This window comes from Trachurus japonicus, chromosome 11 (genome assembly GCF_045865225.1).
Source record: "Trachurus japonicus isolate A0001 chromosome 11, Traja_1.0".
Lineage (NCBI taxonomy): Eukaryota > Metazoa > Chordata > Actinopteri > Carangiformes > Carangidae > Trachurus > Trachurus japonicus.
In genome coordinates, this window is record NC_140917.1 from 27,365,858 (window position 1) to 27,392,958 (window position 27,101).

The following is a 27,101-nucleotide window of genomic DNA, read 5'->3' on the forward strand; positions in this document are numbered from 1 at the left end:
TGTTTTTGTCTTAATCTGTCAGGCTACTGGAGAGGAGCACGCTCCCATGGGGTTTGTTGTCACGGCAACCGCAAGCCCCGCCCACCCCTGCAGTGAATTCACCTGAGCGTCGCTCACGTGACCGAGTCTGAGTGTTCCATCCAATCAGGAGTGAGTACAGGTGCTTCTAGGTGAGAGTTTCGGAGGCGGAAACCTGCTGGAGCAGTAGTCGAAAGCCTGCTCCTTATAAATGTGTCAACTCCATCTGTGCTTTCGTGGAGAATTGCTGAAGAAGTCGAGGGATATTTGAGTTTTTTAAATTAGGAAAAGGAAGCGTTTGTCAGAGTCGTGTGACGTGAGAGTCAGGACACCTGGGTCATGCGTGAAATGGATACTAGTGCGACCCTGTGAGGGACTGTCACGGCTGCTGTGAGAGCTCCACCACTGTAGAAGGAGAAGACGACACGGAACTGTCCTGTGGGTTTATGTTTCTGTACATTGTGTGCGTGTGACAAAATCAACAGAGTGACGTTTTGCGTCTTGATTGACCCCAGTGCCCACATTGTAGCTGCTGCAGCTCAGGTAAGAGTTCTTGAGTGCTTCTTTTTCTCTCTTCCTTTTCCTTTTTTCTCATTGTTCATCTGTGAATCACGGCCTGGCTTTGCTCATGTGTTCTCACGACTCATTAAACCAAACCAGTTTTACAGAAAAGGTGAACATGGTTACACTGGTTATTCATAGGTTTAGTTGGCTCACCAGTGCTAAATTACCAGAGGTGAGGTGCAATTACAGCAGGATATTTTATTACCAAAACATGTTCAGTGCCTGACAGAGCATCTGAGCATCTGTCAGTCAGATTTATGAGGATTTAGGCTAGTGCTATGAATGCTATGCCATTTAAAAAAAAAGATAAATAGGCCTTATGCTCAGTTGTGCAATGCTATGACCACAGTGTTAATTTAAAAGGGATTAATTTGATGTTTTATATAAAACAAGAGGGAAATGAGAGAAGAGGTAAATCAGGAATATCCACTCCACCAAGCAAAACAATGGAATAGAAGAAATGTCATTAGTCAAGTTACAGGAGGAGAACACCTGGATACTTATGTTTTCTGTTCTCTGTCCCAGTTTCCTTCCTCCAGTCAAAGATGACAGAGAGGACACCATGGTGGAAGGCATTCCTGCCGAAGAAGAAGACTGGACCTAAAGATCCAGGTTCGCCACACAACATTGGCCCAGACTTTGACCCCTTTGCACCGCGTACAGAGAAGCAGAAAGAGCCCGCTGCAGCTGCCTCCAAGACCACCAGTGACCAGCCTCAGGAGCCCAGCAAGAACACCAGCCTCTTCAGCGACGAGACCTTCGATGACTCCCATCTGGAGTCGGTCTTCAACGAGCAGACGTGTCGCAGGAATATGAAGGTGTCCCGCTCCGGTCGATTTAAGGAGAAAAGGAGGGTTCGTTCGACTCTTCCTATAGAGGCGAAAGAGACAGAGAACGTGGTGTCAGGAAGAGAGGACAGACGGTGACGAGAAGGAAAAAACGCGAGAGCTCCAAAAAGACTGCTTTGCAAAGATGCTTGACAAGGATGAGAGGGATTTAAGCACATGAAGATGCTTGAAGCTCTTGAGGCCTTCCAGAAGGTTTACTGTGTATTGATGATGGAAATGACAAGGAGCATTCAACGTTTAGCCCAATACTGCAGATTATGTGGTAGAAGAAATGTTGAAAATGAGACTGGACTTATGTCAGAGCCACAGAAACAATAAGAAGTGACGTGAGGGATTGTATTTGTTTGTTATGGTTTTTGAACCATTTCATGAACAATATCACATAATCAGAGCCTAAGTGAGGGGATACAGCAGCAATACAGTGAGCACTTAAATATACCGACATAGCTCCAGTCCCACAGTGTCCCTGTTTTAGTCATGTCCACTGCCGTCATTGTTGGGCAACTCATAGAACAACCTACAGCCTGTATGAAAACACAACCAGCAGATGTCATTTTCTAGCAATACTCAAAGTTTGAAATGCTTTGAGAAAATATTGTGATGTCATGAGATGTTTACATTGTTTCTATAATAAGAATAATATATGTATAAGAATGAAGGATAAGTATAAAGCTTCTTTTACGAATACATGTTGATTCTAAAGGGTTAGAAGGATGTTTTTTTATTTAGGTGTAAATGGTTTTATTAAGTGTGAAAAAATCAGCTAGTGAAAGAAATTAAGAAATGCTTGTGAGCAGCTTTTAGACACATGACACTTGCCAGCAAAATGCATAAAAGGTCAAATGAAGGAAGAATGTTTTCTAACAAGAAGAAATCAATTTGAAGGAGACATAGCCATGTAGCTACAGTAAGAAAGTATGATCCAACCTCTGATGTAGTTTGCTTTACAGGGCGACTGTATTTTGGATCACCTCTGAAATAAATCTGGAAACTGCTACAATCCATTCTATCAGTGTGCATACGTGCGTTTTCATTGACCTGATTTCCCTTGTTAGAGGATTACAAGAAGTCACATAAAAACAAAATTTATATCCAAAAGTGCACGAAACAATATTCTCAGGAGTCGTATCACTTCAGCTGTGATCACTCATCTGGAAGAGATGAGGGAGCAGGTGGGTCAAATATTACATTAGACAATTACAAGAAATTAGTGTAATTTACATTCAGCATTAGCAGTAGGCTACATGTCATAGTCATACATTATTTTGTACTGTCACTAAGAAGGGAGGAGCATGCCTGTGTCACTGCATTCCTTTATCACTGTTGCCTTTTGAGGTGTGTGTGTGTGTGTGTGTGTGTGTGCACGCACCATGTGTGTGTTAAGACAAGAGGCTTGTGACTGATGTACACCCAATAACTATGAAACCACATTGTTGTTATAGGATTGAATGCATCAAAGCAGCTGTAGGTGAAACAGATACTAGTTTCCTTGAAATTGAAAGGGCGACCTGTAATGCCATGTTCTCAACACATGGGGGCAGAAATGTGCCAGAACCCCCCAACTACACAGACCCCAAAAAAAAAAAGGTTGAATTGAACTAAAACACACCGAGTTGAGAAGAGAAAGGCCATCCAGTAAGATGTTGCTGCAGATGACCTCGGTCAGCACCAGCTCTCACTCAGTCATGCGGCATGTTCACTTTCGTCTACAGGTGTAATTCAAGGTGAGGGCAAGTTTCTTGGCAGCTTCAGTGCCAGCTGGGGTGATGACACTGAGCCAAGCGTCTCGCCCTCCTCCCTCCCTCCATTGGCCCGCGCTGAGCGGCCTGTGGAGCGGTAAGGTGTGGCCTCGCGCTGCGTGCGCCTCCTGCAGTGCGCTCACAGGAGGAATAAACCGTAAACAGCCAGACCCATAAAGGGACCATTGTGCCGAACCACAGCTGCATGTTTTCAGCGTCTGCTTATGTGGACACTTAACAGCAGCTTCCTGCACCTTATTGATATGTTGACAGGAGCTCCGCAAGGTTTGGTCACTGGCAGCTCAAACGCTGGAGAAGCAGTGTCCTCATTTACTGACTAAAAATATCCTGGAAACTTTCGCACTGACCCGCTATAAGGAGCGCACCATGAGGGCAGGATCTCACTGAGGCTTTCCCTGCAAACAGGTGGATCACTCCATACTTTATTTTCTGAAGGTAAGACCCACTGGACAATGATTATATACCTGACAGGTCGCTTTTCTTCTTTCTTCTTATAAAATACAACGAAGGTTCAATAACAGATACAGTTTTTTAAGGGAACCGCTATTAGCAGATGAAGCTCTTTGTTTACATTAGTGATAATAGGACTACTTCATTTCTGAGGATATTGATAGGCTATGCAAGTTTAGCAAAGAAAATAAACTTCAGACCCCACTGACTGCTGTAGTGTAAACAAACACAAACAAAAAACAAATGACACACTAATAATAGTAAATCCACACTTTGTACCTGTTTTTTGTGTGACTTTTTTCTGCACTGCTACAAATTGAGACTGTAATGAAGGAAAACAATTAAGAAATGTTATAAGACCCAACAAATATTAATAATGAACTCAAATGGACATTTTAAATTGATAATGTATGTTTTTCTTCTGATTTATATATGAAAATATAAATGATCTTAAGGAGTCTGTGAGACCCCAAATATAAGGAATGTTTTAATTTCTGTTGAAGACCTCTGAAACATGGTTGTAACAGTGTAGAAAGGTTCTGACCAGGGTCCAACCTTTCTACACTGTTACAACCTTTCTGCTGATTCACACTATGGAAACTGTGTCCTCATGAAAGCACAAAAGCACAAAAAGTGTCTGAATCCCTTGTTATGGCTGCAACAGCTGCCAGGTCCAGCTGCCTGTCCGTGTCACTTAGAAGCTTCACTGCCACAGGATGAACAAGACGTTTAACAGGTCAATAAAAACAACAACTGGTGTGAGAGAGGTGCGTTTCCACTGTGTCCACCTGTTGTGCAGGAGCTTGACTAACCAGTGTCCAGCTTTTCCCCCTTTAACCATCCACACTGGCAGTGTCACAGAGGCTGCTTGACACAGATATGAAGACAGAAATAGGCTAGCAGTTGCAGTTGCATAGCGGGAAGCGTAATGCATGAGCTTTACACAAACATATTACGGCAAGGGGGTGGACACTTAGAGATTCAACAAAAACAGGTTCTGCCCTGTGTTTTATTCAATTTCTAATGAAGATCATGTGCAAATTCCTCAGAGCTGAATGTGCACAGACCTCGAGCTGTTTTCTGTCTTTCAGCCAAGGATAGTTGAGAATTTATGAAGTCTAGAGGCTGGGTGGAGGTCTCACTGACTGTCACTGAGGATCATTTACTAGCCCAGTTGCCAACAACGTGTGGTGATTGAAATGTGTTGACATAATCCTGGAAAGTCGGACACTGGTGCTTCCCACTTTGATTACTAAACCAGAGCGCATCCTGTTCATAGTTACACCTTCGGTGTAAGAGTAAAGAACAATGTTGTGTTTTCCTGTGGCCTTTCCTTTATGTGTTTTCCACTCACATGCGGCAGTGAAGGTCTTTGGTCATCTAGAGGGGTCTACTACTTTTCGCACAACAAGAACCATTGTTCTTCTCCAAAGTCTTGCCACAGAGCATTGTGGGAAGAGGAGGAGGACAGGGACAGGGGGATGTGTCAGATTTCTCTGGAAAGGATGGAGCCCTTTGCTGCTTCCTGTTTTGTGCTGTATAGTGGTGAAAGCTCTTCCCGTTCAGAGAAGAGGGTAGGGGGTCAGTGAGTGTGCCCCTCTCTGCACAGAAGCAGCCTCTGACATGAAGAAACAAAACATCCTAGCGGCCGCTCCAGTCGCTGCTGCGCGTGAATAGGATGGCGACCATTGTTGCCAGTTATATCGTCTGATTTGTCTTGTGCAGGTATCTGAGGCCCAGGCATGCCGGCCCCCCCTCCTCCACCTCCACCTCCCCCAGCGGCCCCCCCACCTCCGCCGCCTCCCTGTGCTCCCCTGCCGCAGGTAAGACCGAATGTTTGTCCTCCTCAAACTCTCTCCCATGCAGTTGTAAACAGTCACTCGAGTCCTTCTCACTAACCATCAACCAAACACCTGCAGGGGGCTATTTGCATTATTGATTGAGGTGGTGTACGCGCATACACACAGACACACACAGACACATACACAGAGCAGGACGGACAGCAGACTCTCAGTAGCAGAAGAGTGTTATGTTTCCCCAGTAGGTTCAGGTTAAATGAGCTGCTGCTGCCTGCTAACAGGCCCACGGTGCACATGCACAGTTCAGCAGCTTCTAAATGAAACAATAGTCTGAAGCTACAAGAGAGACAATAACTCAAGATGACCTCATCTTCCCTCCCGTTTCTCTGCCCCTTTCTTCACTTTCAGTGTCGTCCTCCACCTGTGTTGCTTCATGTTTTCAACGCACCTTATTGCTTTTTTCTATTTGTTCGAACTCCTTAGGTGAAGCTGTGGAGCTGATGATACACTGCATTGCTTCATTATGTAACATAGATTATATCAGAAGAATACATAAACAATTCAAAAAAACGTAAGATATTCAAGTTACAGTGGCCGTCCAATGAGAAGAGTCAGCAAATCTGTTTAATTTTATCTTTAAAAAACAATGAAACGCTTTTTATCAGAATGATTAATTCCCTACTGACCAAATAATACTTTTTTAGGGGGGCGTCGCGTAGAGGTTAGAGCGGGCGCCCCATGTATAGAGGCACAGTCCTCGCTGCAGTCGGCCCTGGTTCGAATCCCGCGTTGGGCGCCATTTACTGCGTGTCATTCCCCCTCTCTCTGTCTCCCCGTTTCCTGTCTGTCTCAACTGTACTATCTATAAAGGCATAAAATGCCCCAAAAAATATAAAAAGAAAATAATAATAATAATAATACTTTTTTAGGGGGTGATTGTGCTCTGCTTGACTGTTAAGATATAATAAATACCTTATATTCTACTGTAAAAACACTCCACAGAGTTATATAAAAGTGTTGGTTTTTTCCTCCCCTGTGTGACAGTGTCCGGCTGAGCCTCCTAAGCTCCAGTCTGGTGGAGGAGGAGGTGGAAGGAATGCCCTGTTGGCTGACATCCAGAAAGGAGCCAGGCTCAGGAAAGTCACACAGGTCAACGACCGCAGTGCCCCCGCTGTCGATAGTAAGAAAAACAACCGGACTGTCCTACCAGCACAAACACAGACACAGTCAATCTGTGTGTTCAGACACTTAATGGTGCTCACATGCTGCCAGTATCACTGACTCATCCACTCTCACAGTGGAAACACATGAGGTTTTATAATGACAGTGAGGGGATAGTTTTCGGTTCAGTGGGAACATGTGTCTCTCAGGACTGTAAGTGAACACACACACACACACACACACACACACACACACACACACACACACACAGTCCAGTGCTCACTTCAGGGAAGAATGCACTAGAGCAGATAAGGATGTAGACAAGTAGGAAACGACTATATACAGTGGCAAACACAATAGACAAGCATTGTGTTCAGTATATCATAAGCTAAACATGGTACGGTTTAAGATGTCTGAATATTTTAATGTTTATATCATTTGCATTTGTTTATATCATTTGCAATAAACTTAAATTTTAACTTTACTGTGGAAGTTAAAGATTACAGCTGAAACCTAAAAATTGAACAGTTAGTCGGAAGCATTTACATTATATACATTTTCTATGGTAAATGGCCACAACTCCTCAACTCTATTCTATAGTGTTACAACGGATAGCTGATGTAATGGGCGATACGATATGATACGATACGATGCGATACGATACGATACGATACGGTACGGTACGGTACGGTACGGTACGATACGGTACGGTACGGTACGATACGATACGATACGATACGATACGGTACGGTACGGTACGGTACGGTACGGTACGGTGCGGTACGGTACGGTACGGTACGATACGATACGATACGATACGATACGATACGATACGATACGATACGTCTTTATTGTCCCGCTCAGGGAAATTTGTCTTAGACTCAGCAGCTGTGCCATAAATGCCTTGACAGCCACATTGACAACAAACAATACATCCTCAGCCCTACCATCACTGACAATTACATAACAGTATTGATCCCATAACATAACACATACATACTTAATACATGAATAATACATGCTAAAAGACCATAAAAATGATTGCACATTCCTCAAGCAGCATTGTTTAGGACACTTTTATGGATATGTCCATTTAGTTTAGCGGTGGATAATTTGAACTCCAGCAGCTGAAGGCATGGATGGTGGATCAGTGGCACCTGTTGGTTCAGAAAACAGCAGCAGGTACAGTAACAGTGTGAGTTACATTCAGCGTATGGAGCCAGGCCAATAGAAACAGACTCTGTCGGCCCTCTGGGAGATCAGGCGATATGGGTGGTCCAAATTTTACTCATGTTCCTGCCTCGCCCATTACTGTGATCATCTTAATGTTGTTTACTTTCCTGAATGAGAAGCACAATTAACAAATTTCTCACGCTAGAGCACACGCACACTTCTCACACACGGACACTATTTTCTTAATGAATCAATCAATAAGTTAGTGAGTGTGTGATTAAATATGTGAAAAATATTCCATTAATACTTTCCATTATTTTTGTTGAGTTTTGTCATATTGTCCCTATTATTAATACTCACCTGTAATGGATTTGTGTGTTTGTTTCTGTTGCCCAGAACCAAAGACCAGTGCTGGAGATGTATCCAGCAGTGTTGGTGCTTCTCAGGGTTCATCAGCAGGCCTGGCCCCCATGGGACCCTCTTTGGGGGGGCTATTTGCTGGAGGGTTTCCAACTCTAAGGCCCATAGGACAAAGAGACATAGCAGGCAAGACCCCAGGTTGGTGTAAAGTGACTTCTTCCCACAAGATCTATGTATTTTCAGTAGGGATGGGTACCTTTCACATTTGAACCGATACGGTACCGATACTCAGTTCCTCTGAAACGGTACTTTTTGTGTGTATGTGTGGTAATTAAAGTTATTTTGTCTGTTAAAAAAAAATTGAAATTGAAATTGGAATATTTATTTCTCAACAACAGTACAACTCCTCAGCCTTTAAGAGTATTTTATGTTTTATGAGAAATTAAAAAACAAATGAAACTGAGGTGCAGCTCAAACTCTGCAAGGTGCGGACTTTGATGAGAAGCGTACCGGAGAATATTCACGTATTGACGAGAGGAGACTTCGTCCTTGTGCTTTCGTTACATGATGAGGACTTAATTGAACGATACCGCTGTGATGAGAAGTGAGGGCTTGAATATTCGTATCCACTCTTGCTGACGCACCTGACGCAAAGGTGCGTTCAGGTACCAAAATCTGGTAGGCTACCATTTGACTTCATGTGAATCAATACCCGGTAGCTACTTTAGTGGGAATTTGGTCGGTACCAATAAAAGTACAGAATTCGGTACCCATCCCTAATTTTCAGTAACTCTCTCTGATCATTTTGACCATTTGTGTGTTCCAGTGTCTCGTTCGAGCTCATCCTTGTCCCTGAAGCCGCTGTGGAACGCACCCTCGTCGCCAGACACGGCCGGCGTCCCCGAGCCTCACAGGACGGTGGAGCTCCGAAACTCCATCCATCGGACACTCGCTCCTTCGTCCTCTGCTCCTCCCTCTCCTTCTCACGGCAGCAGGCACCCACCCTCTTTCCCCGCTGCCTCTCCTCCCCCAACTCCTCCCGCCCATCCTTCGGCTCCTCCTCCACCTCCCCCACCTCCCCCCGCCCATCCCTCTGCTCCTCCTCCGCCTCCCCCACCTCCTCCCGCCCATCCCTCTGCTCCTCCTCCGCCTCCCCCACCTCAAGCCTTTCTAGACCGTCCGGCCAACAGGCCTCCTCCTCTCCCCTCCTGCCCTCCACCTCCACCTCCTTCCCAGGTCACCAAGCCCACCTGGCTGCCCATCCAGCACTCCCACCACCACCATGCCGTGTCCCAGCCCACCACTCCGACGGCTCCTCCGCCTCCTCCCCCACCTTTCCAAGCTCCCTCTGCCGTCCCAGGGGACCGCTCCTCAGGTTGCTTCTACCCTCCGCCCCCCTCTCCGCTCCACTCCGAGCCATCTAGGTTCCCCATCTTGCGGGACAGTCCTCTGGGACCTCCTCCCCCACCTCCTCCCCCTCCTCTCCCGGCTTCCTTCACACCCACCTGCCCATCCACCCTCCCTCCACCTCCGCCCAAGATGGCCCCAGTGCCCTCCCCAGCCATGCGCTCTCTGCCACCGTCTTACCCCTGCAATGCCCCCACCCGACGGCCACCGGCTGTACCGAGAAGTGCAGGTACATGGCCACTTCTATTTTTCTTTCCATTAACTTTTTTGCATAAAGACAAAAAGGACATCCACTGGTTAAATGTGATTTTGTCTCCTTTATAGTTGACTCATGCTGAGACATTAATAGATTATAAGTCATGATCAAATGCTGCAAATTCACATGAAACTTTACTTAAGGTGTCTTATGAAGTGACAAAAAAAATTCTTGTTTTGCTATCATTTCTCTGGCCTCTTTTTTTTCAACTGAAGTTGTCATGCCAACCACCTAACTCCACTACATCACTTTCCAATACTGAGTCACTGTAGCATCCAGCAGTGCTGCTCAGAGGGCATATTATAACCTCTTGTACTTTAAATTACTGATGGAAAGACTGGTACATAACATCTAATGCTAACTGTTAGGTCCTTTACATACAAACATGGAAAGAAACTTCTTTTGCAACAAGATGTGAAAGAAACAAGCTATATGATGATGATGTGAAACACACACACAGATGTGACTTTACAACAAATGTTTATGGGACAGAGTAAAAATAGTTTGAGTAATTGTTGCTTTCTGGTTGTTTTTCTTGGTCTGAAACTGTCACAAGTACAGGTTTGAAGCTGAAGCAGCTGCTGCAGGTAGTCATTAAATCAAACACAGAATGTGTTGTGTAACTAACTTTTTTTTTTAGCAGTATTTTAAAAAATCAAGGCCGTTTCTCTGAGTGAAACCACAGTGTCCTTGCTGTAGTTGACATTAGATTTGGTCCTACTCTTTATGTTGTCACTCCCTTTGTTAATGTCTCCTCTCCTCACTGCTGGTGACAGCGGTGGGTCGGCTGGCTCCTCCCCCAGCTCCTCCGGCACGCTCTCCCACCACCGAGTTGTCCACCCGCATTCCTCCTCCTCCTCCTCCCCCTCCTCTGCCCCCATCCAGTCTCAGGAATGGACACCTGCACAGCCTGGGTGAGACTCAACATTTTAAAAGAAGTTTGCAAGATAAATGTATCTTACATAAACATATTATTTAACTATCTCACTGTGTTCTCACACAGATGATTTCGAATCCAAGTTCCAGTTTCACCCTGTGGAAGATTTACCTCCTCCTGATGAATTCAAACCTTTTCCTCGGATATACCCCAGTAAAGAAAACAGAGGTAGCAGCAGTATTTGTTTTTTCTCAACATTGCCAATAACATCTGTTTCACATATTGATGGGTGTCTTATATTAACATCCTCTTTCCTCTTCTCCCAGTGAACCCCAAACCACCTGGGATGAGGACACACCTCAGATGAGTCAAGGCTTCACCCACTCTTCATCCCGGACAAACAGCAAAAAGACTCTGTTCCACCTCTTTCTTGTGGCAGCTCATGACAATCACTTTACTGCCATGAACTCATTTGTGTGTTTTGTTTGTGTCCACTGTATTAGTATGTGTATATGTGAGTGTCAAACAGGCTCCCGCCTTACACTGACAATGTGACCTCTGACCTTTTCCAGTGTGGAATGTTTTGAATGTGTGTGAGGAGGAGGACGGCTCCCCCTACTCATACTCATAAACTACAGACACACACACACACACACACACACACACAAAGGACAGTGTCTTCCCGTAGCTATATTTGACATAGCTCGTGACACAGATTTTAACAACTTAAACATTTCAGTGTCTACATTCAGGACAGAAATTTCATATTTTATGTGTTGAGAGTTTTCTATGTCATCATGGTATATACAATGGCACTTTTTAAAGTTGGAATTGAACCCACAAACCTTATTAACCATATAGTTTTAAGATAGTACAGCTGATGAATATGAATGCTCGTCTACCAACAACCTCAAAGAAGAGATGTTCCTCAAGGACTTGTATACGGGCACTACAACATGTCCTATCAAGATGATACTCTCTGCAGCAGTAACTGTTTTCCTCCTGTAGAGCCAACAAGTCAGCATCATTTCAATGTTGAACTCAATGTGAGAACAGGACCACAAGTGAACGCTTTTCACCATTCACTTGCACAGCAGCGTATGCAAACTTATGGTCATAAATTGTGCATACAGTATAGTGGTGCTCTCTTATGTTTATGGGATTATTTTCTAAATACCAAATTAATCTATAAGAATGTAAAATGATATGTGATGTGAAAATCACTTAGAATGAGAGGAGAATGGAAATGCATCTGTTTTAAGTTACACCCATCATGAATAGATAATGAGTGAGGTGTACTGTTTCCTGTCTGCCTCTGTAGTAACTGATGCTAACACCTGTGAAGACTGTGCCACCTGCTGGTTCAATGTGTAATGTATTGCAAGATGTGACTGACAAATAAACCACTGCATTTTAATAATTAAAGAACATTGACAGTCACATTTATTTAACAACAGAAACTGATAAACAAATTTGCCATTTTCTTTTTGAGTTGGTGGCCTGCCTCCATCACGCGCTGCTTGTCTCTAAAGTTATGGCACCTGTTGAGCTCAGTCGGGCTTCAGTCAGCCCATGTTTGTATTCATTTCACGATGATCCAGGATCTACTTTTCAAAGATGTCTCTGGTCGGAGCATTTTAATCCCTCAAGTAGGCGACAACATCTGTCGAGATCATTGGTACGCTGCTGCATGTTAGTAAATACTTGTTTCTCAAACAAGCTGGCTTAACTTGCCAGTCTCAACACCACTGAAACAATTTATAAACTGTACGTTCTTGATTTTCTGTGCTAAACATTTCATTTACCTTTCAGACTGATGGTAAACTAAACACGTGTGGCAGTATATGCAGTATGCACATGTATGAGTTCAGTGGGTCTTTAGATAGTATCAGCTCTGTGAGAACATTTGCACACAAAATTGCAAGACATCTAGCACAGTGGAAAAATGTACAGTCACATTACTTTTTTTTAAATCATGAAGGGTTCATTATGAATAAAACAAATGCAAAAAGAAATGTACAAATTTAAATTCATACATTTTGCAACTTTGAAAATCAGGAGAAAATTGTACATACACTTTAATGTAGTGAAACAGAACTAAATCTTTTCAGTACTGTGTATGCATGTGGCAACAAACCTTTCTCACGGATAGTTAGGCTTCACAGGTGCCTCATATGACATTAATAATGGCTGGACTTCTAATTAGGTGTACCAGTGCCACAGCCTTAGTATTGTGCATCATGAATGACTGGGAGCAAGTGAACAGAATGGAGCCTCAACATTATTACCTGCACCTGCTTGTCCTGCTGTGTCATAATATCTGTCATGAGAAAATCCACTTGTTCATCAAAAGGAAAAAAAACAAAACACAAACACACTCAATGTAATAAAACAGCCTGATCAAGTACTCTTACTTTCAAAGTGAACCTGTAAACATTAAACTGCATAAATCTGGAAATAATCTAAAAGAAATTAGATGGAGTGGGATGTTACCATTTTCCTTTTGGTACTCGAGGCTTTTAAGTTAGAGAAATCAAGATGACAGTGGTTGCAAAAGAGCTAATTTGATTGTTTGTCACTTAGGCAAGTCAACACACAGGATGGCACAGATTTGCTGAGGAGAAATATCACTGAAAGTAACAAATTAACAAACTCACTGGCTCAAAAACCATCACCCACAGCTGTACACAAAGGTAACCTGAGAGAATCTTTACACTAAACTCTGCACGTGTTTCTATCATGGACCATGAGTCAGTGAGCCTTGAGACTGGGAGAGACTTTAAAGTTCATCATGCCTGTAAGTGAACTCTCTGGAGGATATGAAGCCATCTTTGTTCTCATCCTCTTTGGCAAAGATGTCCTCCACCATGTTCTCATGTAGCGTGTCGTTGGGAGGGTAGCCATGGCGCTCAAACTCCTTCCTGAGGTATATTTTGACCTGGCAGCAAGAGGAGAACAGACAGACGTTAATATGATGTGGGCACACATTGAAAAATACATGTGTGCCATCTGGAAGCAAATCCAGGAATGTCCTTTAAATACAGGATAAATAAATGCCTTTATGAAACATTACATTTTTCACTTAGAAATCTACATGTGTAATACTGTGTCAATAATATCCTTAATATTGATCTTCACTGTAAAATACTTGTACATCTTATTGTCTCATGTATTGATATTTCCTAAAAAGCTTCTGGTTTCACTTTATAGAGTAATTTTTTAATGAATGAAAATCAGTGCTGCTCTACTGTGAATTCTTGTTTGTTATTATGGAAATACTTCTGGTCTATTACTTCCACCAAGGAGTTTATGTTTTTACTTGTGTCTGTGGGTTTGTTTCACAAAAAGCACAGAACAAATTTGTACCACACTTGGTGGGGGTGTGTGGTATGGGCCAGGGAAGAGGTCATTACCGTTTGGTGTGGATTTATGTTTTTTTTTCCCTCTTTAAAGGGACCTCAATATCTGTATATTATTTTCTTATAAATTTGACAAGTACATCCAACAATGTCCCATGTCACATTGTTAAAGGGATAGTTAAACATTTTGGCAAATTGGTCCATAGCCATAATCCCTATAGTCTTAGCAGTAGGTTCGTTACCTTTAATTGTCGGTGTAAGCTATTTTTAGAACAGCGAAGCAGAGCCACGAGCTGCTCAGAGCTACGCTACGGAGGCTAATGGGATTTATTGGTTTGCCTCATCAAATACACAATCCATAATCTAACCTCCATAGTGTAGCTCTGAGCAGCTCGCGGCTCTGCTCCGGCGTTCTAAAAATAGCTTGCACTGACAATTAAAGGTAACGAACCTACTCCTAAAACTATATGGATTATGGCAATGGAACAATTTGCCAAAATGTTTAACTATCCCTTTAACAATGTGACATGGGACATTGTTGGATGTACTTGTCAAATTTATAAGAAAATAATATACAGATATTGAGGTAAAACAACAACAACAACAACAACAACAACATTGAGATGTATGACTGATTTGTTGTAGATCCAGAGAATAATCTGGATCCAGGCAGTTGTCTATTTTCTAGTTGGTGGACAGCCACCACAACAGTGACTGATTTATTTCTAGCTCTGGATAAATCTGAAGGGTCATGATGTGATCAACCTATAGGAGTAAGGGGATTTGCAGCTTCTTGGAGCTGATGGCTAATTAATTTACTTCAAGTCACAGCCACAATGCAATTCTTGTCTGTACCTCCTGTTTGGAGAGTCTCCAGTCATCATTGAGGTCCATCTCCTGGAAGGACTCGTGTGATCTTGGTCCATTTCTGATCTCCAGCACCTCAACTATAAAGGTCAATGTGCTTTCAGGTGGGATCTTCCCTGTTTGAGGATAAGACCACAGGACAAGTTGTCAAACCAAAGCTGAGACTAGATACAGCATCAAATACTGCAGAACTAGCTGGTATGATCTTTATCATATGAAGCTAGCTTGAATTGTATTGTTAGTCATGTTATAATTCATTTCATAGCAAACAGAGATTGCAGAAGAGACGGATGTTATTGGTTAGTGTTGTGTGTGCTTACCGACAAGGCATACTACAGTACACATGCTCCATTTGTGACATGTGCACTAACATTACTGAATGAAACCTTCATTCAGTGTGGGTGTCCTAAAAAGCCATCCAGAACAAGACAGTTTTACATACACATGCACATGATCTTCATATCACAACCATGAACATTTCTAAGAGAAGACAGTATAACAGCATGCAGTCCAGCCTGCATGCATCAACACTACACTAGTACCTTTCCCTTCCTTTCCGTAGGCCAGGGCCGGTGGTACGACCAGTTTCCTCTTCTCTCCAGCACACATGTCCTGCATGCCTTTATCCCAGCCTTTGATCGCCTCTCTGATGCCCAGTGTGAACCACATGGCCTGCTTGTCACCCTGGTTTCGACTGGTGGGATGGTACAGGAAGTTTGAGACATGATGCATCCCAGAATATCAGCAAATAAAACGAGGAGGACATTAGCTACTATTGAAATAGGCTTTATGCACATTTCCTGTCTTAAATTATTGGACAAACTGATTAATCCAGGTGTGTCTGACCATTGTTGTGACTACTGAGGTCAGAGTCAGACACACCTGGATTCATCAGTTGGTCCAATAATTTAAGACAGAAAATAAAGGAGCTTGTTTAAGTTCAGGAAGTAGTGGAGCTGTGCATAAAGCCCATTTAATTTGTTATTTGTATCACATGGTCATATAGCAGCGTTGCCAAGGAGATTAATTACACGCGCATTGATATGGAATCGATGTACGTGCTTTATTTGCTTACGTAGCAACTGTTACAGGCGTAGGGAAGTAGTACTATTAAAATATTAGTCCTCATGTGAAACATACCTCGAGTGAAACATGGTGCCGTTCTCAAAGTAGCCGTCATGATGCACCAGCAGGATGTCTCCATACTTTGACTTGCGGTGGCAGATAAAAGGTCTGTACATAACTTCTATTGTCACCTCAGGGTCCGGCAGCTTCCCCCCGCTGACAGCGGCCATCTGCAGGCCGGAGCACAGCCAGCTCAGCACGGTCAGCAGCAGCATGCCGCCACACTGCTACACAATCACACGGTACCTTAAAAGTTTGTTTCCTAAAGTGCAAAACTAGAGACGATGTGGGCAGCTGGTCCTCTACGTGGCAGTGACGTTTCATCATGCAAGTTGCTGCAGGACGTTTTCCTCTGATTGGCTGCTCTTCCTCGTAAACCCCGCCCCCAGCCGCTCCCACTCGCAGTCCCCTGTTGTGTTACCAGCTGAATGAGAGCGATGGAAGTGTGTAGGCCTGATCTTTATTAGTGTACAGTGATTTAGGAAATTTACAGTCATGCAGGCAGATTATCAAGTAATCACATTATCCTGAATTCATTAGAGTCATTGATGTAACAGAGCAGTTTCTTCATGCTGCTGGAATAATCAAAAAATACTAGCCTACTTAACTATTATTTTCTTTTTCTTTTTTTGCTGTTGTTGCGGTATGACATTCATTTTCTTCCTGTCGGATTATTTGGACCATCATTTCCTAGAGGTCCACACTTCAGTTAGTAGATCTACAGCACCGGTTAAAGCAGTCTTCTGTGCACCGAAAACACATTTACATGCAATATCACAGCACTGCACTACATAAATATATGTTTTCTAATACAGTGCACAAAAATAAACACATTTACACACCCCTGATTTGCATACTACAGTACATATTGTATCAATATTATTATTGCCTCCTTTGGCTCTCTTTTTTCTCTCACTACAAAAGAAGTTCAGAACACAGCTTATTTCTGCATTAACAGTCAGCAAGTCATACACATCGTAACTATATCATTTGTTACAATCATTAAATGATTCATTAATTGTTTCCCACCATCAGTGTTCATAACAGTGCTGCAGCCAATGGTGTGACAGTAGCAAGGAGCTGCTCTCTGGGGCCAACAAAAGTTAAACCTCCAGGGGGGAGGGGGCCGTCGCTTCAAAGCTGGCTCCCAAAACTGTTCATGGCTCAGAGCAAGCACAAGAGCTTCCCATAAGTTCTCTCTCAGTCTCAGTTATTTTTTGGGGGTGAGACTTATTAGATAGAAATCTGAAGTGTAATCCCCGTATTCAGAAAGAGAAATTGCAAAGTTGCCATTTTGGAACTTCTCAGTTCAAGTGAAGTACTTGCAGCCAGTCGAATCAATGAGGCAAGAGTCTGTGCAACGCAGCTGTCCAAAGGATCTGCAGAAGACATGGAGAAATGTTTTTAACATGTGTAACGATTGCATGCAGTGTAATGCATTATTCAAACTTTGATGGACCCAGAATTTGTAGTACACCTCACAGTTTCTACAATAAGTTATTAGCTCAACATTTAAGAAATACATTTGCCAAGGACCCTGAAGGAAGAAGGTCTTAGTTAGATAAGAAGATTTGGTGTGAATCTCATGGCTGTACAATAAATACATAGCTGGAGTCAACAGCGTTTTGTGAAAAAAAGCTAGCTCAGCTCTGGACAGCAGCATAGTGCTTCCTCGCAGCTCCTCTAAAGCCCATAAACTTTATATCTAGGCTGTTTAATTCAAGATTACAGGAAGTTACAGATGTTTGCCAAGAGACAATTTAGCTGTAAAGTAGTGAGATGCCATTTTTTTTTTACAGGATATACAAATGTATGTATGTTTTTAGTTACACTCAACGGTGCTTGACTCTTTATATTTACACTACAGAGATGTGAATGAAAATTCACAAAATGTCACATCACTTGACAGAAAATGTGTGTATTTGTGATTTTACTGTGGGAGCTATGTGCTGTAGCTGTTTCTAGCAAGCAACAGTGAGGAATAAAATGTTTAATAAGTGAGTTTTTGAGGAGTTGGAGGGCAGATGTATCTTATTTTACTTTTGTCCTCTGAACAGAGCCAGAGCCTTTATCCTAAACTAAGCTAAACCCTTCAAACTCTAACTCCATATTTAGTGTGCAGTCATTAGTATCTATTTTTGATGATGATGATGATTATTATTATTATTATTATTAAGCTATCAACAGGAAACCAACTATAAGTCAAAGCATAAATTCAAAACATGCAGAGATTTAGAAATATAAAAAATGAACATGCAATAATGTGCTGGGACACTGCCTCATCATTCATGGGTGAATTCAGAGACATCACAGTAAAGGCAAAATAGTTCACTAAAGTGACATTTACAATCCCAATATGTTCTCAGTATAAATATAGTGCTGATTAAAAGGAACTGTGTTGTGCAATCTTGGCATAGAAGATTTCTGTAAAATCCTGACCATAACAAAGGAGTACCAAAGTAAATGGACAATTAGTGTATGTTCATGTGTCCACTGTGGTAGCTGTGACTGAGCATACCCAGGAAGGTAGGATTTGCAGGTCTGATAACCGAAGTCCTTTCCATCGCACTCCTCCATGCCTTCATGTCGGTAGCCATCTCCACAGTAGGCCCACTTACAGTCTGAAATGAGGGAGGGGAAAGAGATGAGGAGAGCGCCGTGGCAGACGTAAGGGAGAGCAAGGGAGAGGGAAGACATTTCTAATTGCTTTGGCAGTCCCGTGTGTTTCAGTGATGCCAATACAGCATTTTTCCTGCTAATTAAATTGAACAGCCAAGAAGACAGTAGTGAGAGGACGTCAGGAGAGAGGGTGAGATTAATGAAAGATCAAGCAAAGGTTTCACCGTGCTTACGGCTTTTATCCTCTACCATGCGGTTTCAGAGTCTGTAGACTCCGCAGAGTATCTCATGAGCAGCTGTGTTGTTTGCAGCAGAAAAAATCCAAGCCCATGTTGTAGTTAGATTTTTTAAGCTGACACATCAACACAATCTCTGTCCATAGACCATTCTCTAACAACCTGTCTTTATCTTTACAACGAGGGACATGTGTTTATGTGTAGCTCACTGAGGCAGGCATCTGTGACAATCTGGTTTCCGTCGTCACACTCCTCTCCGTGTTGGGCCTGCACCTTCCCGTCGCCACACACACCAACTCTGTCAGGTACTTTCTCTGTTGACTGGAAAGGCTGGAAGGGCTAGAGAGGAGAACACAAGCACTGACTTTACATTTCGTTTGCTTACGCTTTCACCTCATGTTTTTTTATCAACAGATGAACTTACTCTGTTGATGTCATGACCGCATATGACTATTTTAAAATAAACTTTCATGATCAAATGTAGTAGTTTTAGCCTTCATGCATACATGTACATATGACATGGTACAGCTTCCAACACCAACAGATTGAATATGTTTAGTTACAGCACAATTTTGCAATTGCATAGCACTCTACATGGGGTTACCTGTATGGGCTTCCAACCATCTTTATCTTTAAAGTACAGCATCCTCTGATCCTTCCTGAATGCTAGTGCGTTGTCCATATGAAGACGGCCCATCTCCTCCTCACTGTTGACCACAAATATCTACAAGCAAACAGTGTTGGTTGATGAGTGTGTGAAGAACTGAGTGATGACACACTGAGCTTGAATGGAGGAGGATTGTATCGTCTTACTGCTGGGACTTTATTGGGGCTGCCTCGTTGTGTGTAGCTTCCAAAAGGAGCATTATTAGTTCCAACCGTGGTGTCACAGTCACACTGACCTGGTGGACCTGGGAGACCCTTCTCCCCCTTTTCCCCCACTAGATAGAGACCTGCAAGAAAAAACGTGTATGATAAGAAGGATGGGTAACAAACACATGTAATATTAAAGGGACATTGTGTAGGAATTACTCCCATCTAGCGTTGCGGTTGTATATCGCAAGCAACTCAATCGTATTTTTCATGCTGCATTCACGTGAAATTGGGCAGACGGCAGGCGGACGACAGCCGCTGCACGTAACGGCATAAACAAGCCTCTATGTAAACAAGTGGTCCGTCAGCACGAGGCAAAACAATACACGTGACAATATGTTGTCATGGCGATGTGGTATTGTTTACCTGACCCACGTTTTACCGGCTTTCTCTCGACTTCTGTGACTAAAATGACATCTGGTTTGTTACTGACGGCCGTCTGCCTGACTGCAGGTGAATGCAGCATCAGTGTAACGCTCCATTCCTCCTCACTGCGTTACCGCGGTGACTTTTCACAGACGCCACCTCGACCTGAGCCGACAGCTCCTGTGTCTCCGCTGAGTTTCCGTGGTTTCCTACCGTCACGCTGCCACTGAACGTAAAAACATGGCGACACCACATGGCAGCCAGCACCGAGCTTACCCGCTCCATGTAGATATGAATGATATGAACGGCTAATTCAGAGCTGAAAGGAACACTTCAGTTTGTTGATGGGGGGGATTACTGATTAATGAAAAACAGACTTTTGAACAAAATAATCGATTTTCGTGAATAGATAACAGGAGAAGTTACACAATGTCCCTTTAAAGTAAATTGAGGTTAATTGTACATTAGAGTCTGTTTGATGTGCATGAGTTACCTGAAGCAGGTGGACCAGGTGGGCCAGGCTGACCATTTGGACCTGCGGGACCTGGGGGGCCTGTGACTCCTGGGCTTCCAGTCTGGCCCTTCATGCCCTGTGGAAACCAGGACACATTACTGTATTAGAGAATACACACAAGCACACGTTGTCTCTCACACACACACACACACACACACACACACACACACACACACACACACACACACACACACACACACACACACACTGTCACTGAAGGTGACCTACATGCTACTGCCACTTGTGCATAGCTGTGATAATTTGGGAAAATTGTGTGTGTACATATGTGTGTATGTGTGTGTGTGTGTGTGTGTGTGTTCATATATAAATGTGTAGACTGGGAGGATCTGAGACATCAAAGACCCCACAACCTCTGCAGAAATCTAAACTTAGAGCTAGAAGTGAAGTTGCCTTGCATCAGTGACAGAATTAGCCTGAGAGAGGATGTAGCTCTCAGCTCCAGTTATTGCTCTTCTGCTTTAGTTTCTAAATGCCAGTGCTGTCAAGGTCTGTTTGAAATGTGTGAAAAATCTGATGCCAACACATACGCATTCATGTCCTATAATTTAGAGTTAGCCTGGCAGCTTGCACACTTCTGTATTACCTGACTTTCCCTCACCTGTTTGCCTCTTTTCCCAGGCCGCCCAGTTGGTCCTCTCTTCCCTGAGACTCCCGGCTCTCCCTTTGGTCCTTGCTCACCCTGGGGAGAGGAGTGAAATTAAGGATGATCAGATCGAATTGATCAATCAATAAATTAGTCATGGCTGAATTATTCTTACCTTCTGGCCAAGCATCCCGGGCAAACCAATGGAGCCCTACATAGAGACAAAATGGGAGGTTGACATGATAAAAATCTTTCCCTTAGCAGAGCAGGCATTCATAGAGTGGTTAATGTTCATTTAATCTGGCTCTGAGACAGGCAGTTTATTAAATCAGCTTGAAAAGACCAAAAAGACAGTGTCTCATGAACCACTCTGGAGTCCAATCAATACTTGAAGAGGCTATAGAGGATTTCACAGCCTAATCAAATGATGAGGAGCACAAAAGAAACATTTCTCTCAAACCTTATCGCCTTTTGGTCCTGCTGACCCTGGGTCTCCATGAGTCCCCTTTCAGAAAAGAAAAGGCAATAGCAATGTGTAAGGTTAACAGTAACAAGTATATTAGATAGTACAACAATATATTACATGTTCAGAACTTACCTTTTCTCCTTTGTAACCAGGTAAACCCTGGATAGATGGATGAGGAATGTAACATTAGTTTCGACAGAAGGAAATCAACATGGGTCCAGCATGATTGTGTGCCAAGATGTGACTAACCTTCGTCCCTGGTGGTCCCCTCAGTCCCGGTAATCCCATGAGTCCTGGATCCCCTTTTGCACCCTAATTGAAAACAATTGCTTTAATCTGATGTGAAGCTGCTGAATTAATTTTAATGTTTTTTTTTTAACCTATTTTCAATATGGTATAATGGTAGTCCCTAGCCATTGAAATTTGTCTGTCCAATATGTGTTTCACCTGTTAATTACTTATGTAAATTTGATTGACTGTGTACCGTTTTCCTGTGTTAAAAACCCTTGACTTCCTGGTCCAAACACGAGCCTGAAGAAGCCTGATGCGAAACATGTTGCTCAATAAATCATAGATCCTCTTATACAGTCTAAGTGTGCGGTATGTTGCCACATTTTGTGGTTTTCTTTCTATTCTATTCTATTGATAGTGTGGAGTACTTTTACGCCACACTACCAGCACCTCGACTGCTCGCTGTGCACGGGCATTTTTCTAATTTTTGAAAACAATTGCTGTCGATGCCTTTTACTTTATGATTTACGATATACGATTTATGACAGGTCATATAATAACACCTCAATATATTTAGCGCGCAGTACAACACTAGAAACAAGTCGCTTTGCACAAAAACGTATTATTGCTGAGAGGAGACGTACCTTCTCTCCCTCTGGACCAGGCCATCCTGACAGCCCTTGTTTCCCTGGGAGGCCTGGAGCTCCTGTGCGACCCTACAGAAATAAACCGGCACCAATGACAGTATTAGTGCACAGAAGCTGCTGCTCTAGTGGCATTAACGGGTTGATTTAATGGAGAGTCTGTAGGTAGCCAGGTGCCTTCTCTCCATATGTAAATGTATGCTCCTCTTGATGGTTGTTTTATGTTTTAATGAGGACAAACCAGATTTTGAAAGTGTCAGAAACAAATCAAAGATAAAACAAAATCCCTGTGATTTTCTAATGACAGAGGACAAAAGTTAGTGCCACTGAGATTTGCTAGTAAGTGGACAGGAATAAAACCTTAATTGAGCACGCTCTATCAGATTCGCTGCATGCGGGAGAGCCAAATATATTACACAACAGTCTCACATCTCTGTGACACCTGGGCCAGTATCCCAGAGCAGCTGCCATGCTAGCAGCGCGCTCTCATTTAGCTGACTGTCATTAAAACAGCAGCCTGTAGAGACACTGTGAGACCTGCTGCTGTGTGGAGTGATTTATCATGGAGAGCAAAAGCACTTAGGGAGATTAAAGTGCAGAAGTGCAGTGCTGGAGAGGCTGGATCAGCAGGACTGGAGTCCAGTACGAGGGCTAAATGGAGCCAGGCCAAGGAGAGGAGGAGAGAGAGGAGGAAGAAGAAGAAGAAGAAGAAGCAGAAGGAGCAGAGTAGAAAAGAGGAGGAATGACGGAGAGGTGAGGAGCAGGAGAATAGACAGGAAGACATCCAGAGGGGTACGCGACCGAGCTTTGCTCCATGGTTACGGTGGCCACTGAGACTAATGTAGCACAACCCATTTAGCAGCTGCAGAGGACGTTCTGAGCACATCAATAGACAAATCACATCACAGAGATTGGGGACGCATCGAGTGGACGACGGAGAGACAGATAGATGGAGAAATCCAGATTGCATTATTCCAAGGACACGTGAGATGGACCAGAGAGAGAGAGATGAGCGGGAGAGAACAAGATGCAGGAGAGGAGGAGGAGGAGGAGGAGGAGGAGTGGCTCACCTTTGACCCTGGTCGTCCAATTTCTCCCTGGAAGAGGACAAATGAGGGGAGACAAGATGGAGCGCTCATTAGGGTAGATTCTCATTAGAGAGGAACAAGGGCACACGCACAAATACCTCTACAGCAAAATACATTAGACACGCACCTTCTCCCCTTTTGGTCCTCTTATGCCAGGTAATCCACCATGACCCTGAAAAATGACATCAAATTTATACACAGCTCACATATCCCATAGAGAGCAGTACATGTGGCAGAAAAAAAATCAATACTAAAAAGGTCATTGCTTGTTGAACAATATCCCCCCCCCCCACTGCCTTAAAATGGCTGCAACAGGCTGATTACACTGTGACAGATGCTTTCAAGCTTTTAAAGCTGTGGTTACAAAAGTGTGATGTATTTTGTTTTGCAGCATGGCTTTACCTCAGGGCCCTGGGGTCCTGGAGGTCCTGGTGGTCCAGGTGAACACCCCGCCGGCGTTACAGGTTTTTTTTCTCTTTGCTGCTCCTCCCCTCCAGTTCCACTCGACTCTAACAGGCTGATACCATCCTTCAAACAAAACCCAAGAAAGTGGGGTTTTCAATCAGCAGCTATATGAATGTATATGAATGAGGAGTTATGTGAGTCGTTTTGTGAAGACCTTACAGAGATGCCTCGCTTCCACAGCTGAGGAGGTGGAGGGAAGAGCGGCGGTGGAGGAGGAGACATGAGGCAGCAAGGGTCAAATCTCAACGGCTCATCCAACAACCTGAGGGCTGAGAGGAGGAAAACAGAGCAGCGTGAACCACCGGCCGCTTGCTACAGTGAATCACAGCAGTGATGGTTGCATCTGTCAGTCACACAGGTGGATACCTACCTGCCTGGGCTGAGAGGATGCTGTCCCTGTAGGTGTGATGGGATGAGGTCCATGCAGGACAAAGGAGAATCTGGAAGGACACTGCAATTTTGACCAACTCCATTCTGCCGCTGTTCTCCCCCTAAAACACACAACACAAGCTGTCACACACACTATTTATACTGTCTGAGCTTAATGCAGTTACTGGCAGCTGCCACTTTCTTTTCCTTAATCTGTCTTGAGGGTGTCACTATTTCATCACTCCCTCACTTTAGTCTTCTTAAGCCTCTGTCTCTCTCTCTCTCTCTCTCTCTCTCTCTCTCCCTCTCTCTCTCCCTCCCTCTCCTCGCGGCATAATAAACTTGTTGCAGCTCCACACTGCAGCAGATGCAGCCACCGCTGTAATTCCAGCTGTGCAGCAGCCTCCCTCAGCCCTGTGCCAGAATCACAGGCACCGATAACAATAAGCAGTCACATAGTCACACAAACATTTTTAGAGCCTTTCTTACAGGTAATCTGATGAATGTAGGTAGATATTGAAAACCCTTAGAAATGACAGTCCCGTGCTGAGGCACATGTTTTTGCAGAGAAGATGCTGCATCGATTTATGGCTCACACCCCTTTTAATTTACTCTGGTTCGGATTAATCTACGTGTTGTCTCAATATCCTAATTTATTAAAGCAATGTCATGCACACCCATGGCATAACGCACAAGATCCTCCTTACCTTTTACTTGAAATTGTGCTGCACTTGCAGACGCGCAGTCTGGGTCTGGCGCTTCTCTCACCTAAATGCAGCGCGCGGTGTGCCGTCGCACGGACCGTGTCTCCTCTGACATTAGGCGACCACTAATAAATCTGATCCACTTATCGATCCGCTCCTTTCCCTCTGTCAATAACACAACAGTTGGGTGGAGGGAGAACCTTCTTCCTCGGGCGCCAAATGAATAGCGACTGGAGCAAAGACAGCGGTGACAGCAGCAGCAGCAGCAGCAGCAGCTCAGGATCAGGATCAGGATCAGGGACACACTACCTCATGTGTCGGCTTCAGACCAGCAGGTTGAATGACTGGGAAGCTTGTGGCACAGGTCTGCATGCTTTCACTCGCTTGGCACGTTTTCTGTGTGATGCCGATGATCTCTAAACCAGTGAAACGGCGCCCTCTGCTGGATAGCGTAGTTCACAATGTAGATAAGTAGCTATTCCATAGTCTTACATAACTTCCCTGCCACTTACAGTAAGAGCTTTCTATGAAAACATTATATATTTTTGTTTGGTAATGATAATATTAATATAATAATTGATGGATTCGCTACATCCCTGACGGAGTCACTTTCTGTTTCGCTGAATAAGTGTTCCAATAAAACTCTGATGTATTAATTATATCATACTCCATTTTTATACCCTTATTCTTTACAATTATATTAAATAATCATGATCTCGATGCTGATTCTCATTAGTGTCGTAATACTGTATAGTTAGGTCAAACACACTACAGACAATAAATGTCAAAAGATATCTACATCAAGAAAGATCATTAAGACACACTATGTGAACATTAAAAGTCAAGTCAAACTCCAGCCAAGGTCAAGGTATAACCTCTAAAGCTAGAACAGTAAGCCAGCAACTTCATAAGAACATTGTACAGGTTATCATTTACATTAAATAGCTACTGGGTTTATACATCTAGCCTACTGTCTTTTAATCTTTAAAATAGATAACACATAGCCTATATTACCATGAGAAGAGCTCACCTTGCTATGCCATAAAACACTGTTAGCCGCCCAGTTTTCAGTTGCATGGCACTAAAGGTCATGCAATTCCTGATCATGTCTTAAAACATGGAAAACAACTGTTACTGAACAAACTACTGATAGATGTAATCCAATCAAAAGCTGCAACATTGCTGATTGATTAAAACCATATGCCTATATAATATACTTCAAGCTATTGGCATGTAGTCCAAAAGTTAGTAGTAGGCCTACTAACATTTATCATAGTAGCCTACTAACATTTCATATTTATCTAGTAGGCCTAGTAGCAAAATCTAACCTTACAATATTCATAAATTATGCTCACGCTAACCTTATGACCAAAGGTTGGCCATTTCTAGCCTTATGGCCAAACTAATGGTAGCAATAACATCCTGATTCATATTGGTGGCACTGCTGAGCTAAGCTAACGCTAACATGTAGGCATATTCCACAAGTTATATTGCTGTAATTTTATCTTTCCTTTGTAATGGTGATAGCCAAAATTTAGCAGTTAAACTTTCACACATAACTAGGATTATGTTTTGATACATTTAAAATTCATTGTTTTATGGTAAAACAGATAGGCCTATGTGTATGTCAAATTGCTTAAAACTGGGCTATTTAATCCGCTGCACTCACCATGAACTCCAAGGGAGAAACAGACAAAAGCTTCCCTATTTGATGCTACTGCTGATTTCATGGTATCACAGGTCAAATCGTGACTTTTAGGGTGGTTATGAATTCAATAAAAAAGAGGCATATATTTTTCAATGTTTATTGATCAAAGTACTTTTTTTTCAGTCAATCACAGAACCTTAAATAAATCCCTTGAATAAAATCTGGTTTTGCCCAGCCTAGTTCATCAAGA

The 27,101-nt window shown here is 43.1% G+C and overlaps 4 protein-coding genes across 4 annotated transcripts; 2 read left to right on the forward strand and 2 right to left on the reverse strand.

Moving 5' to 3' along the window:
- The first annotated feature begins 133 nt into the window (after positions 1–133).
- On the forward strand, positions 134–2,432 carry LOC146979011 (uncharacterized). Its single transcript, XM_085790414.1, has 2 exons — positions 134–561; positions 1,108–2,432. The coding sequence occupies exon 2, from the start codon at positions 1,128–1,130 to the stop codon at positions 1,506–1,508; it is 381 nt and encodes a 126-aa protein (XP_085646540.1). The 5' UTR covers positions 134–561; positions 1,108–1,127; the 3' UTR covers positions 1,509–2,432.
- Positions 2,433–4,307: 1,875 nt separating this feature from the next.
- wipf3 (WAS/WASL interacting protein family member 3) lies at positions 4,308–12,098 on the forward strand. Its single transcript, XM_085792131.1, has 8 exons — positions 4,308–5,463; positions 6,484–6,619; positions 8,170–8,331; positions 8,960–9,166; positions 9,251–9,769; positions 10,573–10,710; positions 10,800–10,901; positions 11,000–12,098. The coding sequence occupies exons 1-8, from the start codon at positions 5,383–5,385 to the stop codon at positions 11,038–11,040; spliced, it is 1,386 nt and encodes a 461-aa protein (XP_085648257.1). The 5' UTR covers positions 4,308–5,382; the 3' UTR covers positions 11,041–12,098.
- Positions 12,099–13,125: 1,027 nt separating this feature from the next.
- LOC146979013 (peptidyl-prolyl cis-trans isomerase FKBP14-like) lies at positions 13,126–16,306 on the reverse strand. The gene is made up of 4 exons (XM_085790415.1): positions 16,040–16,306; positions 15,442–15,593; positions 14,888–15,015; positions 13,126–13,611 (listed from the first exon to the last, which is right to left on the reverse strand). The coding sequence occupies exons 1-4, from the start codon at positions 16,237–16,239 to the stop codon at positions 13,453–13,455; spliced, it is 639 nt and encodes a 212-aa protein (XP_085646541.1). The 5' UTR covers positions 16,240–16,306; the 3' UTR covers positions 13,126–13,452.
- A 164-nt stretch (positions 16,307–16,470) lies between these two features.
- On the reverse strand, positions 16,471–25,621 carry LOC146979014 (uncharacterized). The gene is made up of 18 exons (XM_085792132.1): positions 25,207–25,621; positions 24,501–24,621; positions 24,290–24,399; positions 24,068–24,193; positions 23,793–23,837; positions 23,648–23,674; positions 22,578–22,649; positions 21,952–22,014; positions 21,835–21,861; positions 21,697–21,741; positions 21,412–21,447; positions 21,252–21,332; positions 20,612–20,708; positions 19,693–19,832; positions 19,484–19,603; positions 19,089–19,218; positions 18,543–18,645; positions 16,471–17,403 (listed from the first exon to the last, which is right to left on the reverse strand). Exons 2-18 carry the CDS (start codon positions 24,601–24,603, stop codon positions 17,334–17,336), a joined length of 1,395 nt encoding a protein of 464 aa, XP_085648258.1. The 5' UTR covers positions 24,604–24,621; positions 25,207–25,621; the 3' UTR covers positions 16,471–17,333.
- Positions 25,622–27,101: the final 1,480 nt, after the last annotated feature.